At 34.8% G+C, this 19,063-nt stretch overlaps 1 protein-coding gene across 3 annotated transcripts; it reads right to left on the reverse strand.

Annotated features, from left to right (window-relative positions):
• Positions 1-1,481: 1,481 nt before the first annotated feature.
• Positions 1,482-18,979, reverse strand: LOC109035917 (uncharacterized). 3 transcript variants are annotated; one of them, XM_072295861.1, is made up of 6 exons: positions 18,721-18,979; positions 17,839-18,039; positions 16,201-16,412; positions 12,781-12,860; positions 9,798-9,891; positions 1,482-8,676 (listed from the first exon to the last, which is right to left on the reverse strand). In XM_072295861.1, the coding sequence occupies exons 2-5, from the start codon at positions 18,017-18,019 to the stop codon at positions 9,813-9,815; spliced, it is 552 nt and encodes a 183-aa protein (XP_072151962.1). In that variant the 5' UTR covers positions 18,020-18,039; positions 18,721-18,979; the 3' UTR covers positions 1,482-8,676; positions 9,798-9,812. The 3 variants fall into 3 exon arrangements, with proteins under 3 accessions (XP_072151962.1, XP_072151960.1, XP_072151961.1); XM_072295859.1 differs by having other exon boundaries at positions 12,781-12,911; XM_072295860.1 differs by lacking the exon at positions 18,721-18,979 and adding an exon at positions 18,245-18,677 and having other exon boundaries at positions 12,781-12,911.
• Positions 18,980-19,063: the final 84 nt, after the last annotated feature.

Genomic DNA, 19,063 nt, shown 5'->3' on the forward strand with positions numbered 1-19,063 from the left:
AAATTGAAAAGTGAACCGTTGGTTTACACGACAGATTTAAAACCCAATATCAAATTACTCTTCCATCATTGCTTGAATCTTATGGTGCACATTCATTTTTTATTTTTGAGACTATAATTTTCAATTAATGCTTGGTACACTGTTGTTGCAATTTTTGTTTCTAATAATTGAAGTACTCATGAAAATTACATAAAAAAGTAATAGTAATGGTGCTAATTTGTAAAATAGTAAGCTGAAGGTTCTAAAATCAGTGTATCTCGATTGAGAAGCTTTACCAAAAAAAGGAAAAAAATTTATTAAAATTGATGTTTACACAAAGCATAAAATCTTAGTTGTTTACACAGTGTATGTCAACTGATAGGATGAGGAACAGTCTTTGAGGCAATAAAAAGTGATTAAAAAACGAAGTGCATCAGCTAATCACATGATGCTCAGCTCTAATTAACAAAAACTGTAAAATTATAAATTTGTGCGCTTAGAGAATCGCAGTCTAAAAAGAAAAAGATTCGACAGAGTTTGGTAGTTTTCCTGATTATTAAGTACAAGTGCAAGATAAAGGAGAGAAATGTCTGCACTAACCCAAGAGCAAGAACATTTTTAGGACAATGATTCTTGAATTCACATTTAAAAGTATGATAATTATACAGAATTCCAAATGGTAATTCATATGCCCTGGTTTTCTATTTTATAAAAATATATATGAAGAAAAGATAACGGTTGTATAAAGACTGCATTATGTAAAGGATGTACAATGTATTTGTATACCTGATGAGAGAAGGATTTTGTTGTTAAAAGTACCCATTTTTAATTATCTCATTATAAAATGAGAGGTGCAGTCGACATATGAAGAATATAATTATTTTCTGTTGTTCATTATAAAAGAACTGACATGCAAAGTTCAAAGAACTGGATTTGCTGAATAGAAAATGTAAGTTCAAAACGAAAAATAGGAACATTTATTTTTCGTTCGTTACATTATTCATATCCCTCTTTGATAACTAGAAATGGGTACTTTTAACAAAAAAGTTATGATTCATGTTTAGTCTTTTATTTTAGCAGACCTTATGGAGATTACTCGTCATTTATCCTTCGAAAATTTAAGGTTCACTGTTTTCTTTCATTTTTTTTAGTATAACTGCAACTAGGGTTGATTAAATTTTGAACGTAAGATCTCATCCTTGACCGCTTTATTTGTTACAATAGCCGGAGCATTTTTCAACGAGTTCCATTGGATGTTAGAATTTAGAAAGTTCCCACTTGTTAGTTTGACTGTTTCTAGTTATAAGAGATTTCAGGACTGTTGAAGTGATCAAGAATCCAGTCAATGCCTTGCTCCAGAACCAAAACCAGTGCACCTACTGAGCTCGTAAAGAAAAAATAAAGAAGCTGAAGGAGCGGCACCAAGAATAATTGAGCAGAAGAGAAAGCTGTTTGAAAAGATATGTTAAGTACTGATTAAACACATCATATCCTCACGTTGATTACTTTGTTTTTTTTTTTTTTTTTTAAACTGACATTCTACACCAGGAAAACAATTTCAATCCGCTAAAATTTGGAGTCTGCGAAAATGGAAGATGGGCTAAGAAAAAACCACATTCCTAGGGTTCTCAAGCATCAAATTTCATTTTCTACAGACTGTTAAAAAGCTGAGAGTGGTAGCTTAAATAAACTTTGTACCAATTGCCCTCACCTGGCGAAGTTGAGAATGAATCAAACTGTCCAAATTCTTTGATGGGCAATCCTAATATGATGGCTTATTCAAAAAATCTAACCTTAATGGAGACAATCAACCCTTAAAAAATGGCAAACCGGTGATTAGGTTCTGACTCTCAGGTATCACTTTTTATAGTAACAATAGTAGTGTTCATGGCGAAATGACTTGCCTTTCATGTTTTTCGTTTTGCATAGAAATAATTAGGAAAATTTACATAAAATTTTTATACTAAGTTCGTATGTTGGATTTAAATCATCATTCAATTTCCTCAGTTTTAATTACTTGCTCATTATTTTCCGATAAACTTTGTGTAACTGCACTGAATTTCCAAAATGGATGCACATTGCGGCAATTCTCTCAAACATGAGTTCATCACGACTAACTGCATTTTTGAGCAAAAACAGAGCAATAATAATTTGCGAAAAGAAGACGCATTTCAACTGATAACAAATTTTTGGTTAAAAATTGCACTTACATAGTTTTTTTGATTTAAGGAAAAAATTGTAACAAAGCTAAAAAAATTCCAGAGAGAAAAAAAAGTACTTAGAGGCAGCTTAAAATGATTAAAGCAGCTGTACAGCCATATTTTCTAAAAATAAATTACACAAAACTAGGGTCTTGTAAATCCGATGTAAATTTATCATATCAGATCTGATCAGAAGCCATGAAGTGGTTTAAATTTAAGGTAAACTTAGTGAGACAGCAACAATTGAAAGGTAGAAGAAAATTGTGAAGAAATTAGCCACGTGCGTGAGAAGAACTTAAAAACCTTCTACGTTCTCCCTGTTTGCAAAAAATAATACGTACAAAAGAGGCTGGGACACCAGCTGATAGTACATCCCAATGTTTCATTAATTTTTCGCAGCTCTGGAAACATGAATGATAAGAGGAGAGTTTCTTCTGATGGTAGTATATCAGTAATTATCACCACATTTTAAAATTTCCCTTGGACATTACTATTGTCTTATCCTCCGAAATGGTACAAGAGTTTTGGGTATGAAAATGGTACCTAAAGTGATAATTTCAAATATCCACCTTACATTTCATACACCTGCAAGAAAATTGATATATGTCAAAGAAGACACAACATTTACTTAAGCGAAGCTAATAAGAGTAAGGGTCGATTCTATCACACTTGGTCAAATCTACCCGATTCATTACTGGAGATCATGCATGTACATTCTGGACAATGAAGAATCTGCCTTTATATTGTCTGATAGACACATGTAACTTCAAGTTAAATTTGTACTACTGTTTCCGAAAATACATAGGCTGTCCCAAAAGTACCCGGACTGGTTCTGTAACTTCAAAACTACGATGGATATAGACATGATCTTTGTCTCATTTTAAAGATCAACTCATTACCTATCGATTAAGACCAAGATCAGCGCAATCGAATAAAAATCGACCGAGTTATGGTAATTTGAAATCAGTGCGTACAGTTTACCTCTACGATTTTTAAGGAAGATTCTCTGCTTACCAGGATTCAAAACGTTAATCTTCGTTTCTGCTTTCCTCCGAATCTTCCATAACTTCCTTTTGCTTTTTAAAGTACCGTCCTTAAACTTCATGCGCTCTTGCTACTTCTCTAACATTGTTTTCCTGAATTCTTCCCCTGGGATGGAGTTGAAAAAGTTCTGAACTGCATTCTGGATTTCGGTCCTCGATTTGAATCTTTACCCGCGAAGCTCCTTCTTAAGCGCAGGAAACATCCAAAAATCACAAGAAGCCAAGTCAGGGCAATAAGGAGGTTGAAGGATTGTTTCAACTTCATTTTTACTCATAAATTCACGTGTAAAGTTCGAGTTGTGAGGCCGCGCGTTGTCTTGATGGAGCATCCACGAAGCTTTCAAGTGCGGCATTCCACCCGGTCGGTCGGGGCTTTTTGCCCTTTGTACTCTTGGCCCGAAGGCGGACGACGACAACTGGCGACAGCCGACCACCACAGGGCGATGTTGCCAGGTTGTTCCAGCATTACATGGAAGCTTTTGGGTGAAAACATAATACCAGATCATACTTTAAGATATCAATATCGTCGATGAAGAATCTTCCTCAAAAACCGTAGGGGTAAACTTTACTCACCGAATTCAAATTGCCATAACTCGGTCGATTTTTATTCGATTGCGCTGATCTTGGTCTTAATCGATAGGTATTGAGTTGATCTTAAAAATAAATCCAAGATCATGTCTATATCTATCGTAGTTTTGAAGTTACAGAACCAGTCCGGGTACTTTTGGGACAGCCTATGTACTATGATGAATTTCCATCACCTATTTTGAGATGAACTGCTGCCAAATATAGACAAGCTATCTTTAAAACCTCCACTTACTATATTCATGAGTCAATTAGTTGCTAACTAGCTCTACCAAGTGTCACAACATGTGACAACAAAAAAAAAAAAAAAAAAAAAAAACTTGAAAGGAGCATACAAAATAAATGAAATTAACTGAGGAACATTTGCAAAGGACTGTTATTAAAGCAGATTAGAAATCAGGATCTTTACTCAACCTCCAGTTATAACTCTAGACAATATATCATATTTCTTATGAAATGTTTCACAATTTTTCGTTCTGCAGGACTAAACTCACTCTTAGGTTACATGTTACAAGACATGGAGGATAAATGCAACCGTCATTTTAGCCAGGAGAGATAAAACTGGCTCAAAAAGTTGTAAAATAGAGGAAAGCTGCCTGTATGTTCCCACTGCCTTGGGCACACACTTTTAAAAATAATATAATAAACAAAACATAAACATATTTGAGATTGATTATAATAACTACGGCACTGGAATCATCATATAAAAATAAAGGACAGAAGACAATTAAATTATAGAAAAGACAACTAGCGACTATCTTAAGAGATGAACAACAACAAAAAATTATCACAAAAAGAAACTGCTGAAGATACTATCTCAGATTATACTGATGGAAGGAAGCGTAAGAAAATCATTAGGATAATATTCCTGAACATTCTTCATTAAACAACCATACCTCTTCACAAATGGTTCAATATATTTTATAAATTTTGCACTCAAGTGCCTCTACCCTGGTCAATTGATAGTTGCAAGCAAAATTTGTCCTAACAACTGTGTTGCATTCATTTGAATTAGGTGCATTTGCATTGAGACTGCACCCACTGGAAACTTAGTTTACACTGCATTAGGCTTTTATTTGACACGAACTTAGTCTTCCCTAATGTTACTAAGAAACATTAGAAACGTGTGTAATTTTCAGTCAAAATTTGAAGCTTCATAATACATCCTTCAACAGCTTGAAATCATGCAAAAGTGTTCAATTCTCAAGCTGAAAAATTTGTAATTCACCTGAAGAATTCTCTGAATGAATTCTTAACTTAATAAATTAAAACTGAACAGAAAATATTGTTACAGTGTGATGACTTTTGATTTCTCAGTAGTGTGAGTAATTTACTGAACCATTTGCAAGAGACTTTAAAAGGATGAAAATGATTTGAGACAAAAATACAATACTAAAAAAACAATCGTTATAGCGAATTTGCCCAACAAAGCTGATTATTCTCACACGTACATGTAAGCTACGAGAGTAATCACTATGTTAGAAGCAGGTGGGTAAAGAGTAGGGCTACCTACCAAGGAAAGGGGCAGGGCCTATGCACGCATTGTCAGTGAACTTTGTTCATAATCTCCTATGTTATTCTTTAGGTCATTTTATGCAGAAGCTTCTGCAAGGCCAGGAGAGTTTCCAGGAGTTGCTAGTCATGCAGAGAGTGCAAAGTATTTGAGCTACAGTCAGAAAATTCTTAGTGCTCAGCACAAACACCTATGATCAATGAGTTTTTGGGAAACTCCATGAAGATATAAAAGTTTACATTCTAAAAAGTATAAACAAGCAATGAGGTTTACTTGTTAGTTTTAATGGTCAAAAGCATACACATGTTGTGACCAACAGAGTGACAGGTTTTCGAAAACTGTTTTGAAATTCATCTTTTACTTCTGTTATGGTGCTGTTTAGATTATTTTCTTTGTATTTACTTGTCAGCAAGGGCTGTACAGCCTGTTTGTGGATAAAGAAAAAATAAGTAGTAAAAAAAATTAAAAATTACCAGAGAGGGTTTTGAAACGTCTTTTAGAACACCAAAGTCCATTTTCAACAGCAGAATAAAAAATAGACAGGAATGTATCCACTATAAGATAGTATGCTGTACAATACTAAGCCAATGTGTAGTGGACACTAAAATTTCTCCCTGAGTGTCCCCTTCAGGACCTGTATAAACTTCTGCTGAGAATGACAAAAAGAACAATATATGAGAATACGAACTAGATCCTATGACCAGAAAAAAAAAAAATCAGATTCAGTATTATGAGCTAGTTTCCATGAGAGGCCTGCAGGATCCTTTGAATATTTTAATTTTTTTCAAAATATAAATTGTGCAGAAAAATTACAACCCTCACTCGCTGTGGTCTAAATTTCCGAATTTCTACAAAGTAAAAGAATATTCTAGGTAGTCACTGATACCTACCATTATAAACTGAAAAAATTAGAGATTCATTATGAAAATATGATTCAACAAGGTAAGTTGCTGCATACTGCAATTAACCTTCTTGAGGAAAGATGGGAGAAATTATTTTAGAACTAAACATAGTAAGAGAGGATTCTTTGCATTGAAACAGATTTAAATACTCGTAAGCTAAAAAAAGGGAAAAAAAGTATTCCAAGTAGTATGTTAAATAGAAAAATATACAAATTTTCTTACCACAAAACCCATAAGATCAGTGTAGGTGCAGCACTTAGTAAAAAAGTTGCTTCTACGGGTCTCCATAAAAAAATTGTCTTATGAGCACTAACCTTGTCTTCAATTTACAATATTTTCGAAAGAGCCAAAGCAAAGAGGTTTCAGTAAAATTTGATGGTTAAAACCCATAACATGGCAGCATATCAACTACAGTTAGATTTAATAACCTCCCATGTGGATGAAGTCCTTTATTATGTACCACAGGGAATAAGTTCTGTTTTGAGGTTCAGAACATTAAGAATATTATTTTAGTGCCAAACCTCCAGTTGACACGGAATCATGTGTTGAGTTAATGATGAATTTTCTTTGCGCACACCTGAAAAAGTTTTAAAAATTTCTGTGCCATTGATGAGCATCAAAGTTCATCAATCTGTCAACTAAATCTGATGTTGATGATTTGCGTACAGTTCTAAGAAGTTCTAAACCTCAAAATAATATTTATTCCTTGTGTGTTCAGAAATAATACATAAAAAACATTCAGGACTTTGTCCTTCTGACTGATCTCTGTTCCCTGTGTAAGACAAGTCTTTGGGTGAAAAATAGTTGTCAAAAAACTTGTAGCTATGCTTCCAAAAGCGATGAAATCACCTTTCACCTCATACCTCCTTTGTAGCAAAGCCGTATAGAATAAATTGAAAAAGTGTCAGTGGTGATTTTTCATTTATCTCACGTATACTGAGGGTAAGATCCAAGTGTGACCATGCTGCACCCCATGTACCTAATCCTTTGAAAAGGATGAGCTTATTTTGTAATGTTTAACTCCTGTGTTTCTGAAAACTAGAGAGTGCACAGAGTCCACAGAAATTTTCCCGAATTTTTCTGAACAATATGAACCCACTAAAAACGAGCTCAAAGTCGCGTACTTTGAGCACCCATTTAAACGCGCGTCGGCAGTCACTAAAAATGGTATGTATGTTTTCCCTGCGCCCTTCGGAGAATGGCCATACTCGTTGAAATACCCACAGCAGCATCCCATAGTCCGCACGCTAAAGAGTATTGCCTGTGTCACATTATCAAAATACTCCATCAAAATGTCAAGGTCAAGTCCTGTGATTGGTCCAAGTCATCGAATAAGCCAATTACAACACCTGACCTTGATATTTTGATGGCTAGTTTTGATAGTGTGACACAGGCCTATGGAAGGCCTTTGCCGCACGCGATGGGGCGCAACGTCATTTAGTCCATGTGCGGGCTATAGGATGCTGTGGTAGGTAAGTCAACGAGTGTGGCCATTCTCCAACGGGCGGGCATTTTTAGTGACCCGCCGACGCGCATTTAAATAAGGACTCAAAATACGCAACTTTAGGCTCGGTTTTCGTGGGTCCATATTGTTCAAAAAATTCTGGAAAATTGCTGTGGACTCAATGCTTTTTCTGGTTTTCAGAAATGCAGGAATTAAACATTACTTAACAAGCCCATTAGAACATGCTGGCCCATGGTCAACTACGAAAAATAAAAAAAATCATCCTCCTTTTTCATACATGAGGGTGTTAAGTTAGTGTAAACATTTTTATATAAATCAGCATTCACGTGATAAATGTGACCGGATCTGTGCAACAGGACCTTACCTTCGGGGAAAAAAATTTCCTTGACTATTTTTAAAACCTTGCACCACATTTACCTACAACCATAGAATTTATACCTTGAAACTTTAGGACTCATAACTCCTTCGATTTTTGAGCTTTCAGAGTCAAACTTGAGTTGAAATTTCCAGATTTGCTTCCTCTATGTATTTGAAAAGAGTTGAAGTAAATTTTCTTCCGGAAGATAGATTCCCTTATCACAGATCTGTTCCCAAATATCTTCTTAATCCCTATATTTATAAGATATGAAAAAGTTGGCTCTGCTACTAGAGCTTGTGCAACTTTTTAAATGATAGCTACGTCACTGAGTGATAATTCAAAGACAATGAACATCTGCAATGAGTATGAAACACGCAAAATATTTACAGGTGGGTAGTTTCAACAAAATCGCAAGAATCAATGCTGTCTTGCATTGAAGAGGACGTACGAGTTTCGGAGGAATCCACTGAATAGTCAAAGTAATTGTTGCTACAAAATGATGATCTCAGAGATGGACTTAGTTCATCCAATGATGCTAGGGGAGCACGTCCACGCTTGGATACACTTGAGATTGAACGGTGGACTCGTGAGGGTTGAGACTTCTTGGTTTCAGTGGGATGCAATTTATCTCTGAGAAAAAAAGGCAAAATTTGTGAGTCTGATCTCTTGAAAGAGCACATAATTTGCTAACACAAGTTAAGTTTCTGATATTTAGAAGAAATATTGATTTATGCAATTATTGGCCGATTCTGTCTTGGAATCCACAATTTTTAAAAAGAAGAATGCTCTAAAAATACTAGGAGATTAAATATTTACATTATTGCAAAACATGAGTTCAATCTTTCTTCGACTAGCGAGACAGACAAAAATGAATACCAAACAATTATTTCGCCAAACCACTTGGAGAGTTTTGGGGTTTTTTAACTTCTTACTTTAAAAAACTTCAAAAAATAAAAAAAATAATTAAAAATTATTGTTTTCCATTGTATTTTATATGTGTTAGATTCATTATAAGGGTTTAAAAGGGAGAAAAGCATTTTTCAAGAACATTTTTAGTTTTATTATGAATTACAGTTCTAAGGACTACATTATCAAAACGTTACTCAAAAACGTCGCTATTTTCACCTAATAAATCATCAAAATCGCAAAGAGGCTTGGCAAAATAATAATTCGCTTTTCTTTTATGCCTCCAACAGTCATGCAGAAAGGAAAAGATGAGATTTAAGCTAATGAAAAATGCTTTTTTTAACTGAATAGGAAATTAGAGTTCTGAATCCATTAAACCATGTAAAATATTGAAAAATTAAACTTTTTCAGCTCAAAAAATGTCTTGATATTTCAAAAGTATCCATTTTAGCTTATAGTGTATTTTCAAAAAAAAAATCCACTACTGTTAGGTATTTACTCAAGTATTTAGTAAATCTCCTTAAAAGAGAAAAATTGAGCCTGAGGTTGTTTAAAAACATTTGTGGAAAATGACGAAGATCGATGGCACAAATGTTTAAACATTCTTGAAATTGACCTCAAAAAGCAAGAAAAATATGGAGACTGAGAACTAAGTTCTTGTTTTAATATTGAATTTTGTGATCAGTATGCTCTCCTGAGCATAAAACAAAATAGGTCCTGTCCCATTAATTAATTCAACCCAAAATTGTGTTGCTAGGTAGAGCAAGAAAAGTAAACGAGAGAGAAGATTAGGATAAAGATAAAGTTGAGAGGGAAAAAAATTAAACAATGAAACTGATGCTTACATCTAAATAGAACTTTCAGGCTTCTTCGGTTTTACTCAGAGGGCGTAAAACAATTCTGGGGTCTGACTCTAGCATATGCTCGTGTTCATCAACACTAAAGGAAACAAACATGCTGTTAGGTCACACAAAAACAACAACAACAACAAAAAAAGTTGCAAGGATTAGACAAATTTTGAATACAGAATTAGATAAAGATAATCAAGTTTCCTACAGTTTTTTTTTCTTCTTACCATATAATAAGGGACACAGTATGCCATTTACAGAGCAGCATGAAATTATCCGTTTGTTAAAACCGGGGTAGAAAAAGGGAAGGGGGTGCCTGCTATATGAGCTAAAGAGGCTGGCATCCTCTTTCGACAGGTGACAGGTCTCCTTGGTATCCTCACACCCTTACAAATATGTGTGACAAGTTGCAGAATCGGTGCTCTATTTTCCAACTTGAATGTGATGGCAGCAATGTCCAGGTCTTCAACAAGAGATAGGGAAACTTCTTGAATACTCTTGGGGGGGGGGGGGGGGGCATTGGTAGAATCTATGATATTATAGCTGCATTCAGCTTGGCACACCAGGTGCTAATGGTGGACATTCAATTGGTATCATAAGAGAAGTCCATATTTTGGCATAACTGATTGCGAGTTGTGAAAGCAAAATGTCAAATGAACAAGGACTGTCTGTGGAAATTAGAAGGCAAAAGTCAGTTAAATATCTCATTTTCATAAGAGCCTAGGACAGCGCAGATTTAAAAAATAAATGCAAATGAGATTGGGTTTGTTAAGATACATTTGATTAATGTATCATCCACAAAATTCATTTATGTATTCATGTTCCTTGGCTGTTGATCATGAATTTTGATTTGGTAAGTAATGCTTATCACCGCACAATAATTTTCAGGCCATGTTCTGTCCTTTGAACCAAACCAGTTTTTTCTATTCCTAAGTTCTAAAAAAGTCCAAAAATGCCCATATTACCCTCATTTATTATAAGCATGATCAGGGGGTCCTAATTTATCTTAATTCCAGCTAACACATATGGGTAATCTGCAAGTTAGATAAGAGGATATTTTTGTATTTCTCTTGTGTACCTGTCAATATTATAGAAAGTTCTCTCGGAAACATTTAAAGAAAAGTAATCAGCGCATTCATTGTTCTATTTCATTGAGTAAATCAAACTTCGGAACTTTTGACATAAATTTCCTAGATGCTAATTTTGTGTGCTTTTATTAAGATTGCCAGTTTTTTTCTCAGATAATCACAACTGTAGATATGAGCTAAAGTTTCCCTCAAAGTCAGTAAAAATGCGCCATTTTTTGGGCTTATTTTTGAAGAACGATAATATTTTACTAAATGATTGAGCTGGAATAAAGGGGAAATGTTTTCAGTGGGAAATTTTATCTTCCTTCTTATGATTTACTTTTGCAGGAGAAAGCATTGAGGAGATACTTGCAAAAGTCTGATCACAGTTTTTCTCAGTTTTGCAAAATTCAAGACGGCGGCCTCCTGAGTATCAGAAAATATTCCTAAGGATGATGTGGACCTTTTCGGACTTTCTTTAGCACATAAGAATCGAAAAAAATTGATTTGGTTCATGGGGCAGGACCTTCATGGAGTAATGTATTGGTTTAGCTTTCAACAGTTTTGGAATGAACATTTAACACAAACAACATGGCTGCTTCCCTGTGACCGTAATATACTGTTCAAAATCAAGCATTTCGAAACATTAAAATCTTGGATAAGTTTACGAACACTGGCCAACTAATCAAGGTAAGAATTAAAGTACAACAAAGGTGGTAGTCTATTCAAAATTTCACAAAGAACATGTGGAAACTATTGAGAAATTCCAAAATAAACGCATGAATAAGAGATTAGATTGGTAAATTCCCAGCTTACGGATGAACCAACATCAATGTAAGTCAAACTGGTCGCAGAGAAGAATCTTATGCATTCAACAAATAACCAACCTTTCTTTAAAAAAATGTTTCCTCTCCCTTTTCCTACAGAACTTGGAAACTTACCAAGCAATGATCAGGGCACAAAATAAATTTTGTTACAAAATAATACTGAAATCAGGCTAAAGTTCGATTTGACTTTAGTAGACTTTCAGTTCTTGTTGAACAAGAAATTTGCACCCATGAACAAGACACGATATTTGCTAATTTATGAGTAGAATTCAGACGTTTTTTTTATGTTCTTCATGTTCTGTATGAAGTTCAGATGAGAAAATGGTCATTGAGGTGCTTGATTCCTTGCCTTGTTCAGTGTTCATTACCTGCATGTTTTTTCTCTTTAAGTTATTAGTAGTTACACAATGTACATGAAAACTGAAAGCGAAAATGAAAAAAAAAACAGGGGAAGTTAAGTGTGTAAGTAAAGCTACAAAACTGAACACCTTCAGAGAGTTTCCATGAAGAATGATCGCTGCGTAAAAAAATGATGCTTCAATGAGACATGAAGAAAAGTGTGTTGAATACAGGGTCTTCATAAGAAAATCATGGATGCATTAGAGAACTTGGCAGGTTGCGATTAATAACTACTATTGCATGATACAGCTGATTAAATGACCTCCAAAATCACTTGTGTACCTAGATCAGCTAATGCATAGTGGGGCTTAGAAACAGAGTCCTCAAAAAATGTATTGAACAGATCCATTCGATGCTCATAATTATGCTTAACTATCCATGAATGTTGATGAGGTCCATTTCTTGTGATCCTCTTCAAATTTTAGTGATACATAAAATTGAATTATTCGCAGTCCAGACAACAAGAAGGACATTTTTTTCAAAAAAATGGTATTTTTTCACAAAAGAGCCAATAGAAAACTGTTCAATTCTTTCCTCACATGTAATAGTTTTCAGACGTCACTTCAAAAACTTAGATACCGTTACCAAGAGTCATTCATCGGCAAATATGTTAAAACGCAGCGGCTGCAAGGTTTAAATATATCACTCACACACTAAGTATAATTCATATAACAGAGGTGTACTTACACTTCTTTATGGTCATTGGACATGAGCTGATGGGTTTCTTCTTCAGTCACTGCAGGAGGGTTCTCTGAAGCTGGTCCATACTGGGTGGAGGACGCAACCAACAAATCCGTAGAAGGGTTAAGAGTCATTATCTACACGCAATAATAACATGCACACCGATAAGAGGATCAAACCAATGCTACGACTATTATATAAACTTAACACAAAAATTATAGAGAAATGGATAAATCAATAGAGTAATTGATAGGTTGGGATCAATAACTGCTATTAAAAGATGAGGCTTTCGTGAAAATGATCTCCAAAAACAATTGGACTTTGATATGTTAATCTGCAGGAGGGCTTTCAAACAGAGCCCTCCTGCAGATTAGACGAGTTGCTGCCTAAAAAACTTGACAAAATTGTCTGGAGGAATGACAACAAAATTTTGTTTATAAGCCAGTAAATACATTCTCACACTTGTAATGATTAGGTACAGCTGTCTCTTGGCTGTAAATCTAGTAGTTGAAAGTTGTACATCTTAAACTTACAGGGACCATTCTGAGATTCTAATGGCTTATGGGTAAAAGGCTTTTTCAATCATAGAGACCTACATAACTCCGAAAATATTTTCAATAGGAAGGCATACTTGAATCCAAAATCCAAGTTTTTACAAGAGTTCAGCTTGAAAATTAGTAAATCCATAAGAAGTGCGATTGTTAACTATGAGTATGAAAAAGATAATACTGTTATTCCCAATAATCAATATGTTTTTCCAGAAGGCTTGTTTGTTCATTTCTTTTTTTTTTTTTACCGCATTTGGATATAGTTTATTGTATATACTTTCACCTTCAGAAAAAAGGATCATTATCAAAATCTTCAATGAAGTTGTGATTTTACAAGGCTCTTGGGACAATATTTTGCATGATAAATTACACTGTTGATGAGGGGTACCTCAAAGTTCAGTGGTTCATTAATTAATGAAAATAATTTTTTTTCTTTTTCTTTGCCATCAAGTTCTTGCGGCTATAATGGTGTATTTGAGAGTAAATGCAAGATACCATGGCTGAAATAAAAATGTAGTTTTTTGCAGGCAACTTAGAGGGCAAACTACAAAAGCTAAGATGGGCGCTGGGGTAAAAAAGAGGGGAAACTTCTACCATGCTGATAATAAATATAATGCAAGAGTTGAAGAGTGAATGTATAAAATGCAATTAAAAGCTATCATGGTGCACTCTTGAAATACTCTCCTATGATATATTGCAACTTTCCAAATGTTAAATGGAAAATCCATGAAACATGAAATGAATTCTTTACTTTATTTCCATATGGCAAATACATTGTTGCGATGACTTCTGATGCCAGATTAATGTCCTGGACTTTCATGAGCATGAAAATTTAAATTACAAACATAAGGGCAATTTAGATTTTTTCTCCAGCTTTTTCGATTTTGAAACTACAGAGCCACATCTCTCTGCGGCATTGAAAGTTTCCTGGCACGATCAACTTTGTTTGAGTGACAAAGATCTTCATTACTGCAAATTTTCCACTTGATTTCTCTTCATTCTTTCAGAATATTTTTTGCACATTTCATACGAAAATGTGTGGTGGTATGTATTCTCTAAGAAAAATTGAGAAGAAGCTAAAATTCTAAGACACCAGTGTCAAGTTACAAGTTTATAGGGTCTCACCATTGATTTGTATCTCTTTATTTTTACCTTTTCTGAGACTACATTAGCTTGTATCTTGGCTCTGTTGACTCAGAATTTTGGCTTCTACTTCATTATTTACGAGAGTATCACAATATAATTATAAGAGACATTTTTTGTGAATATTCTGAGAGAGTGAAAAAGGTCCCCGCTTGAAACATGCAACAAATAATCATAATGATTAAAAAAAGTAAATTGTTCCAAGAAATCTTCAACATACAAACAGAGAAATTTGATCATGTAGCATCACCATCAATATGAAGATACACAACGGGGAAAAAATCCAAACTGTCAGTATGTTTATAATTTACGTCTGAATATTAGTACTTTTGAGGGCTCAGACTTAGATCCGGTACCAAGGACCATTGAAATGATGTATTTGACATGTGAAAATATGACAAAAACCAGAGGAAGGCCAACTCCCAAGAAATTCCTTATAAAATATTTCAGAAGATTTTTGCGAACATAGGGGCAAATTCTTGAATTGTAAATCCCACAAACTAGAAGTCAACATCACTTTTATAAAAAAAGGAACAAAAAAAAAAAAAGAAAGAAAAGAAAATTACTACCGTTTTAAGAGTAGATACATTAAAATACCCTGTACGTTTTTAAAAAGCTCAATTCTTGGAGAACATTTGAAGGAGTCACTCTAAAACTGGGGGGGAAAAATGGAGAAAAGTCACATCATATAGCAGCACCAGGCAACAGAAACTTTTATGCTAATCAATGGGCCAACTGTTCGCTGGTAGATGTGACATTTGCCCAAAGTTTTTATTCACAGTCTTTATAGGCTCAATAAAAGAGAAATAAACATTTTCAAACTTATTTCAAGAGCAGACTTAGGGTTTAAATTTTAAGAAAGAATAGTTCGTCACCTTCCGGCCAAAGTATAACAAAAACCACTGTTAACAAATTGGAATGTAGGTAAAAGACCTATGTATTTAGGGTTCAGGATTTTTCAGGGCGTCTAGGAAGGAATTTTCAAAATTAAAACAAATTTCCTAATGGGGGAAAAATGTAAAATTCCCTGACAAAAAGGAAAAATATTCCTGATTTTTCGACACGATTGAACTGCAAGTAAGAATTTTTTCATGTTTTAGGAATATAAAATAATAAATAGGGCAAGATGTATGTTGCCTGAACTATTTTTCAGAAAATCCGTGTTTTCAAATTTTTCTGACATTTCTCTGACACGAAAATCGCTTGCAAAGTAAAATCTCTGACATGTCAAATTTTTGCGGATTCCCTGACGTTTTCCCTGATTTCCCTGACACAAAAAGAAATTCCCTGACATTTCTTGGTTTTCCCAATTGCTAGATACCCTGCTTTTCTGGTTGGCTAATAACAGTTCAGCTGTCACAATGTATAATGTTTAACTTTTCAAAAAACATCCATCATCTATTATTACAATTAAATTTTCTGAAGAGATAAAAAAAGTGTATCACAAACACTGAAATGAACACCTAACTGGAATTTTCTCTTCCAATCTTATCTAAACTAGATGATAAAAGTAATTCTGAGCATGTATTAAAAATTTCAGGTAACTGTTGTGTTCATGAAAACTGTCATGAACTTTTTCCCTTTTTACATTGGTCTTACAGAGATTGATGCTCAATTGAGACTTTTATATGTGGCTGGAAGGCAACGAGTTGTATGAAGATGGAAATCAAGCTTCCTTCCTAAAAGGACTGTGAGACCTACAGCAGCACATCAGAGAGCAAGACAAAAAAAATACCTGTCCATTTCCAACTTGCGGGTGCAGATCTCGCGCCAGCCTGCGTTCTTTCGAAAAGCAGGAGCAGCCTTTCCTCCGCCTGATCAACTGAATGTACACAGCAACCATTAAAACGCCAAAAACAAAGATCAGAACTCCACAGATGGCAACAATGATGCTCCCACTATTAGCAGGATCACTTTGTGCCTCTACTTCTGACTTGAACAATCCACCTGTTTCAAAAATGTATTGATAATTTTGAACTTAGATTCGTTAGAAATAGAAGATGGGTAAAAAAAATAATTACTGAACGATATGTTTGATAAACACTATGTTTGAAAGTAGAAGGAATAAAAATCCATTGGCAAAAAAACGAAAAAAAATCATTGAATGCTTCAAAGCTTTGAAATTTCATATGGACTGGAGAAACAAGGCTTGAAAAGTAGCACTGCTGAGGTTCCTGAAGGTATTTATGTCATAAGAGTATTTAAGTAAATTGGGGACTGCAAAAAAAAAAAAAAAAAAAAAAAGGACGCCATACACAATACAAAGAAATTTTGCCTCGGCTGAATTTTGAGATTTTCTTGACCTTACGATCTCCTAAGTGAGATGAGCTATTAAAGTCGAACTTTCTATGGGTTTGAAAAGTGAATTTTTGATGACTCACTTTTTTTAAGACAGTGCTGCTTCTTCATACAATAACTTGTGTTAAATTGCCTGAAAATACAATTTTCAGCTCTGATTTTCTCAGTATTGACACATAGAAAGTTTGATTTTAAAAGCTCATCCTGCTCAGTAGGTTGTAACAGACATCATTTAAAAAAATCTCAACTTTGGCCGGCGTCAAATTTGTTGGTATTGCGTGCAGTGTCCTTTTCAGGGATACGGGATGCAGAAAGTCCTTCATTTCCCCCTTTTTACTTAAAACTTCCTGCATCCCTGCCCTGAAGTCAGTCCCTTAACATTAAAATAGTTTATGTAAACATGGATAATTCTTGAAACCTTCTCCCTCAATTTTGACTAAAGTTCCCTGCTGATGAAACATCAATCTAACTTCAAAAAAGACAAGCCCGGTGTGATTTTAATCCATTGTTTATCTTTTTTCCATTCCAAAATGGACAATTTGTACTTACTACAGTACAACATCATAAAGGTAACTGAAACTGGGCATGTATAGGGCTTTGAACATCGTACGAATTGAAGCTTATGACAAAGAAACAATACAATACTCATGGAAACATATCGACAGCGTAAGTCCGCAATCAAATATCTCGTTTATTGTGTCTGAAAATCTCCGCCTCTATGTTATTTTTTTTAGAGGAGAACAAATTGACATCATTCCTTGAAGTTTACGCAGAATTTTCTTTGCACAGAGAAGAAAAATCACGGCAGTTTTAAAGAATTGCTGTTGAGTGGTTTACCGTTTAAAAAATAGAGTATGACAGGAAATCTGCAACGTCGCAAACGGAGTTATGTGATAGCCGACTTACACCCTCGATATGCCTTGACTCATGATCTGAGTGCGATAGAAGCAGGTACAAAGCTCAAGCATGAAGAGTTCCACCCAAAATTATCTACCTCTTGCACATTGAAACTTCAATGTTTTGGATAGTATGCACATTGAACTTGACGAATTGGAATACACCGTTAGATACGTACCAGCAGTCATCATGAGACCAATGAAAATAGAAACTAATCCGAGGGCTAAAAGGAACCATTGAATACATCGTGGGGATCTAACTGTGTGCAAAATCTCCGACAAGTAACCATGAGGTCGAGACCATTCCTGTTGTTCATAACTAACTGTTGTTGGTTGATATACGGGTCCTGATGCTGGCATGATCCAAGTATTCTTCAAACCTTTGCGAGAGAACATATTCAAGTTAGTGAGGTACAAAAACAAGGTATTCAAACTTCAATCAAATCGGACAAAAAAATGCAACAGTACAGAGAGAAAAAAAGTGAGTTTGAAACTAAAAAGACTGGCTGGTCAGCCAAGAGTGAGAAAGTAAGAAGTTTACGGAGAAAACCGAGGATAATCAGTAAAGGAATTCAGACACTTAACCTCAAGAGCACTGATCACTGAACACTTAAAACACAATGAGGCTATCGAACTACGCTGATGATGCAGTGCACCCAGAGTAAATCAGAAAGTGACAGTAATTGAATGGGAACAACAATTAATGGCTATCGGGTCTCAGTTGCTTTCTTCCTGCAGTGATTCAAGCTAAAGAGGAAGCTGCTCACTCTCGAACCATCTGTTTTTTGTTTGATATGCAGAACAGGTAAGAATAGATCCACTTCCTGCTCGTGCACCTGACAAGGTCATTGTCAACGAATTTAAAGGATCGTATTGAGTCATACGAACTTGATCGAACGGTACTTTCAGGATACGTAAATTTCGGGGTGTAAAGTGCGGTTGAGAATTCCATGCAACCATGAGCTTCGTGTTGCGACAGTTTCGTGATATGACTTCATCGGCAAAATTCAGGAGTGGTTTCCGGTGTTATCAATATAGCAGTAAAGTTGAATTGGACATACCTCGGTGATATGCGAAGTGCAAGAATATACGCAATGTTTAATTATTCTGAAAAATTAAGTTTATTACACCGTATAGAACAAACGCTCTCCGCGATGTCTGTCGTTATCAAAAATTATGATGACTGTTGTTGTTATTCACAGATGTTATTGTTTGTGTTGTTTATTGCTGATGTGCCGCGTGCAACAAATAATAAAGTATTAATTTTTCCCCGGAAAACGCAGGCAAAATAAGATTGATGATGTATCTGATTTAGTTTATAAAATAAGAGTAATGTAATAATTTTTTTTTTTTTTTCAGTTTTCAAGGTATATTGCCGATGCGCTGATCAATAATCGTTATTCT

The sequence above is a fragment of the Bemisia tabaci genome, chromosome 2, assembly GCF_918797505.1.
Source record: "Bemisia tabaci chromosome 2, PGI_BMITA_v3".
NCBI classification, from domain to species: domain Eukaryota; kingdom Metazoa; phylum Arthropoda; class Insecta; order Hemiptera; family Aleyrodidae; genus Bemisia; species Bemisia tabaci.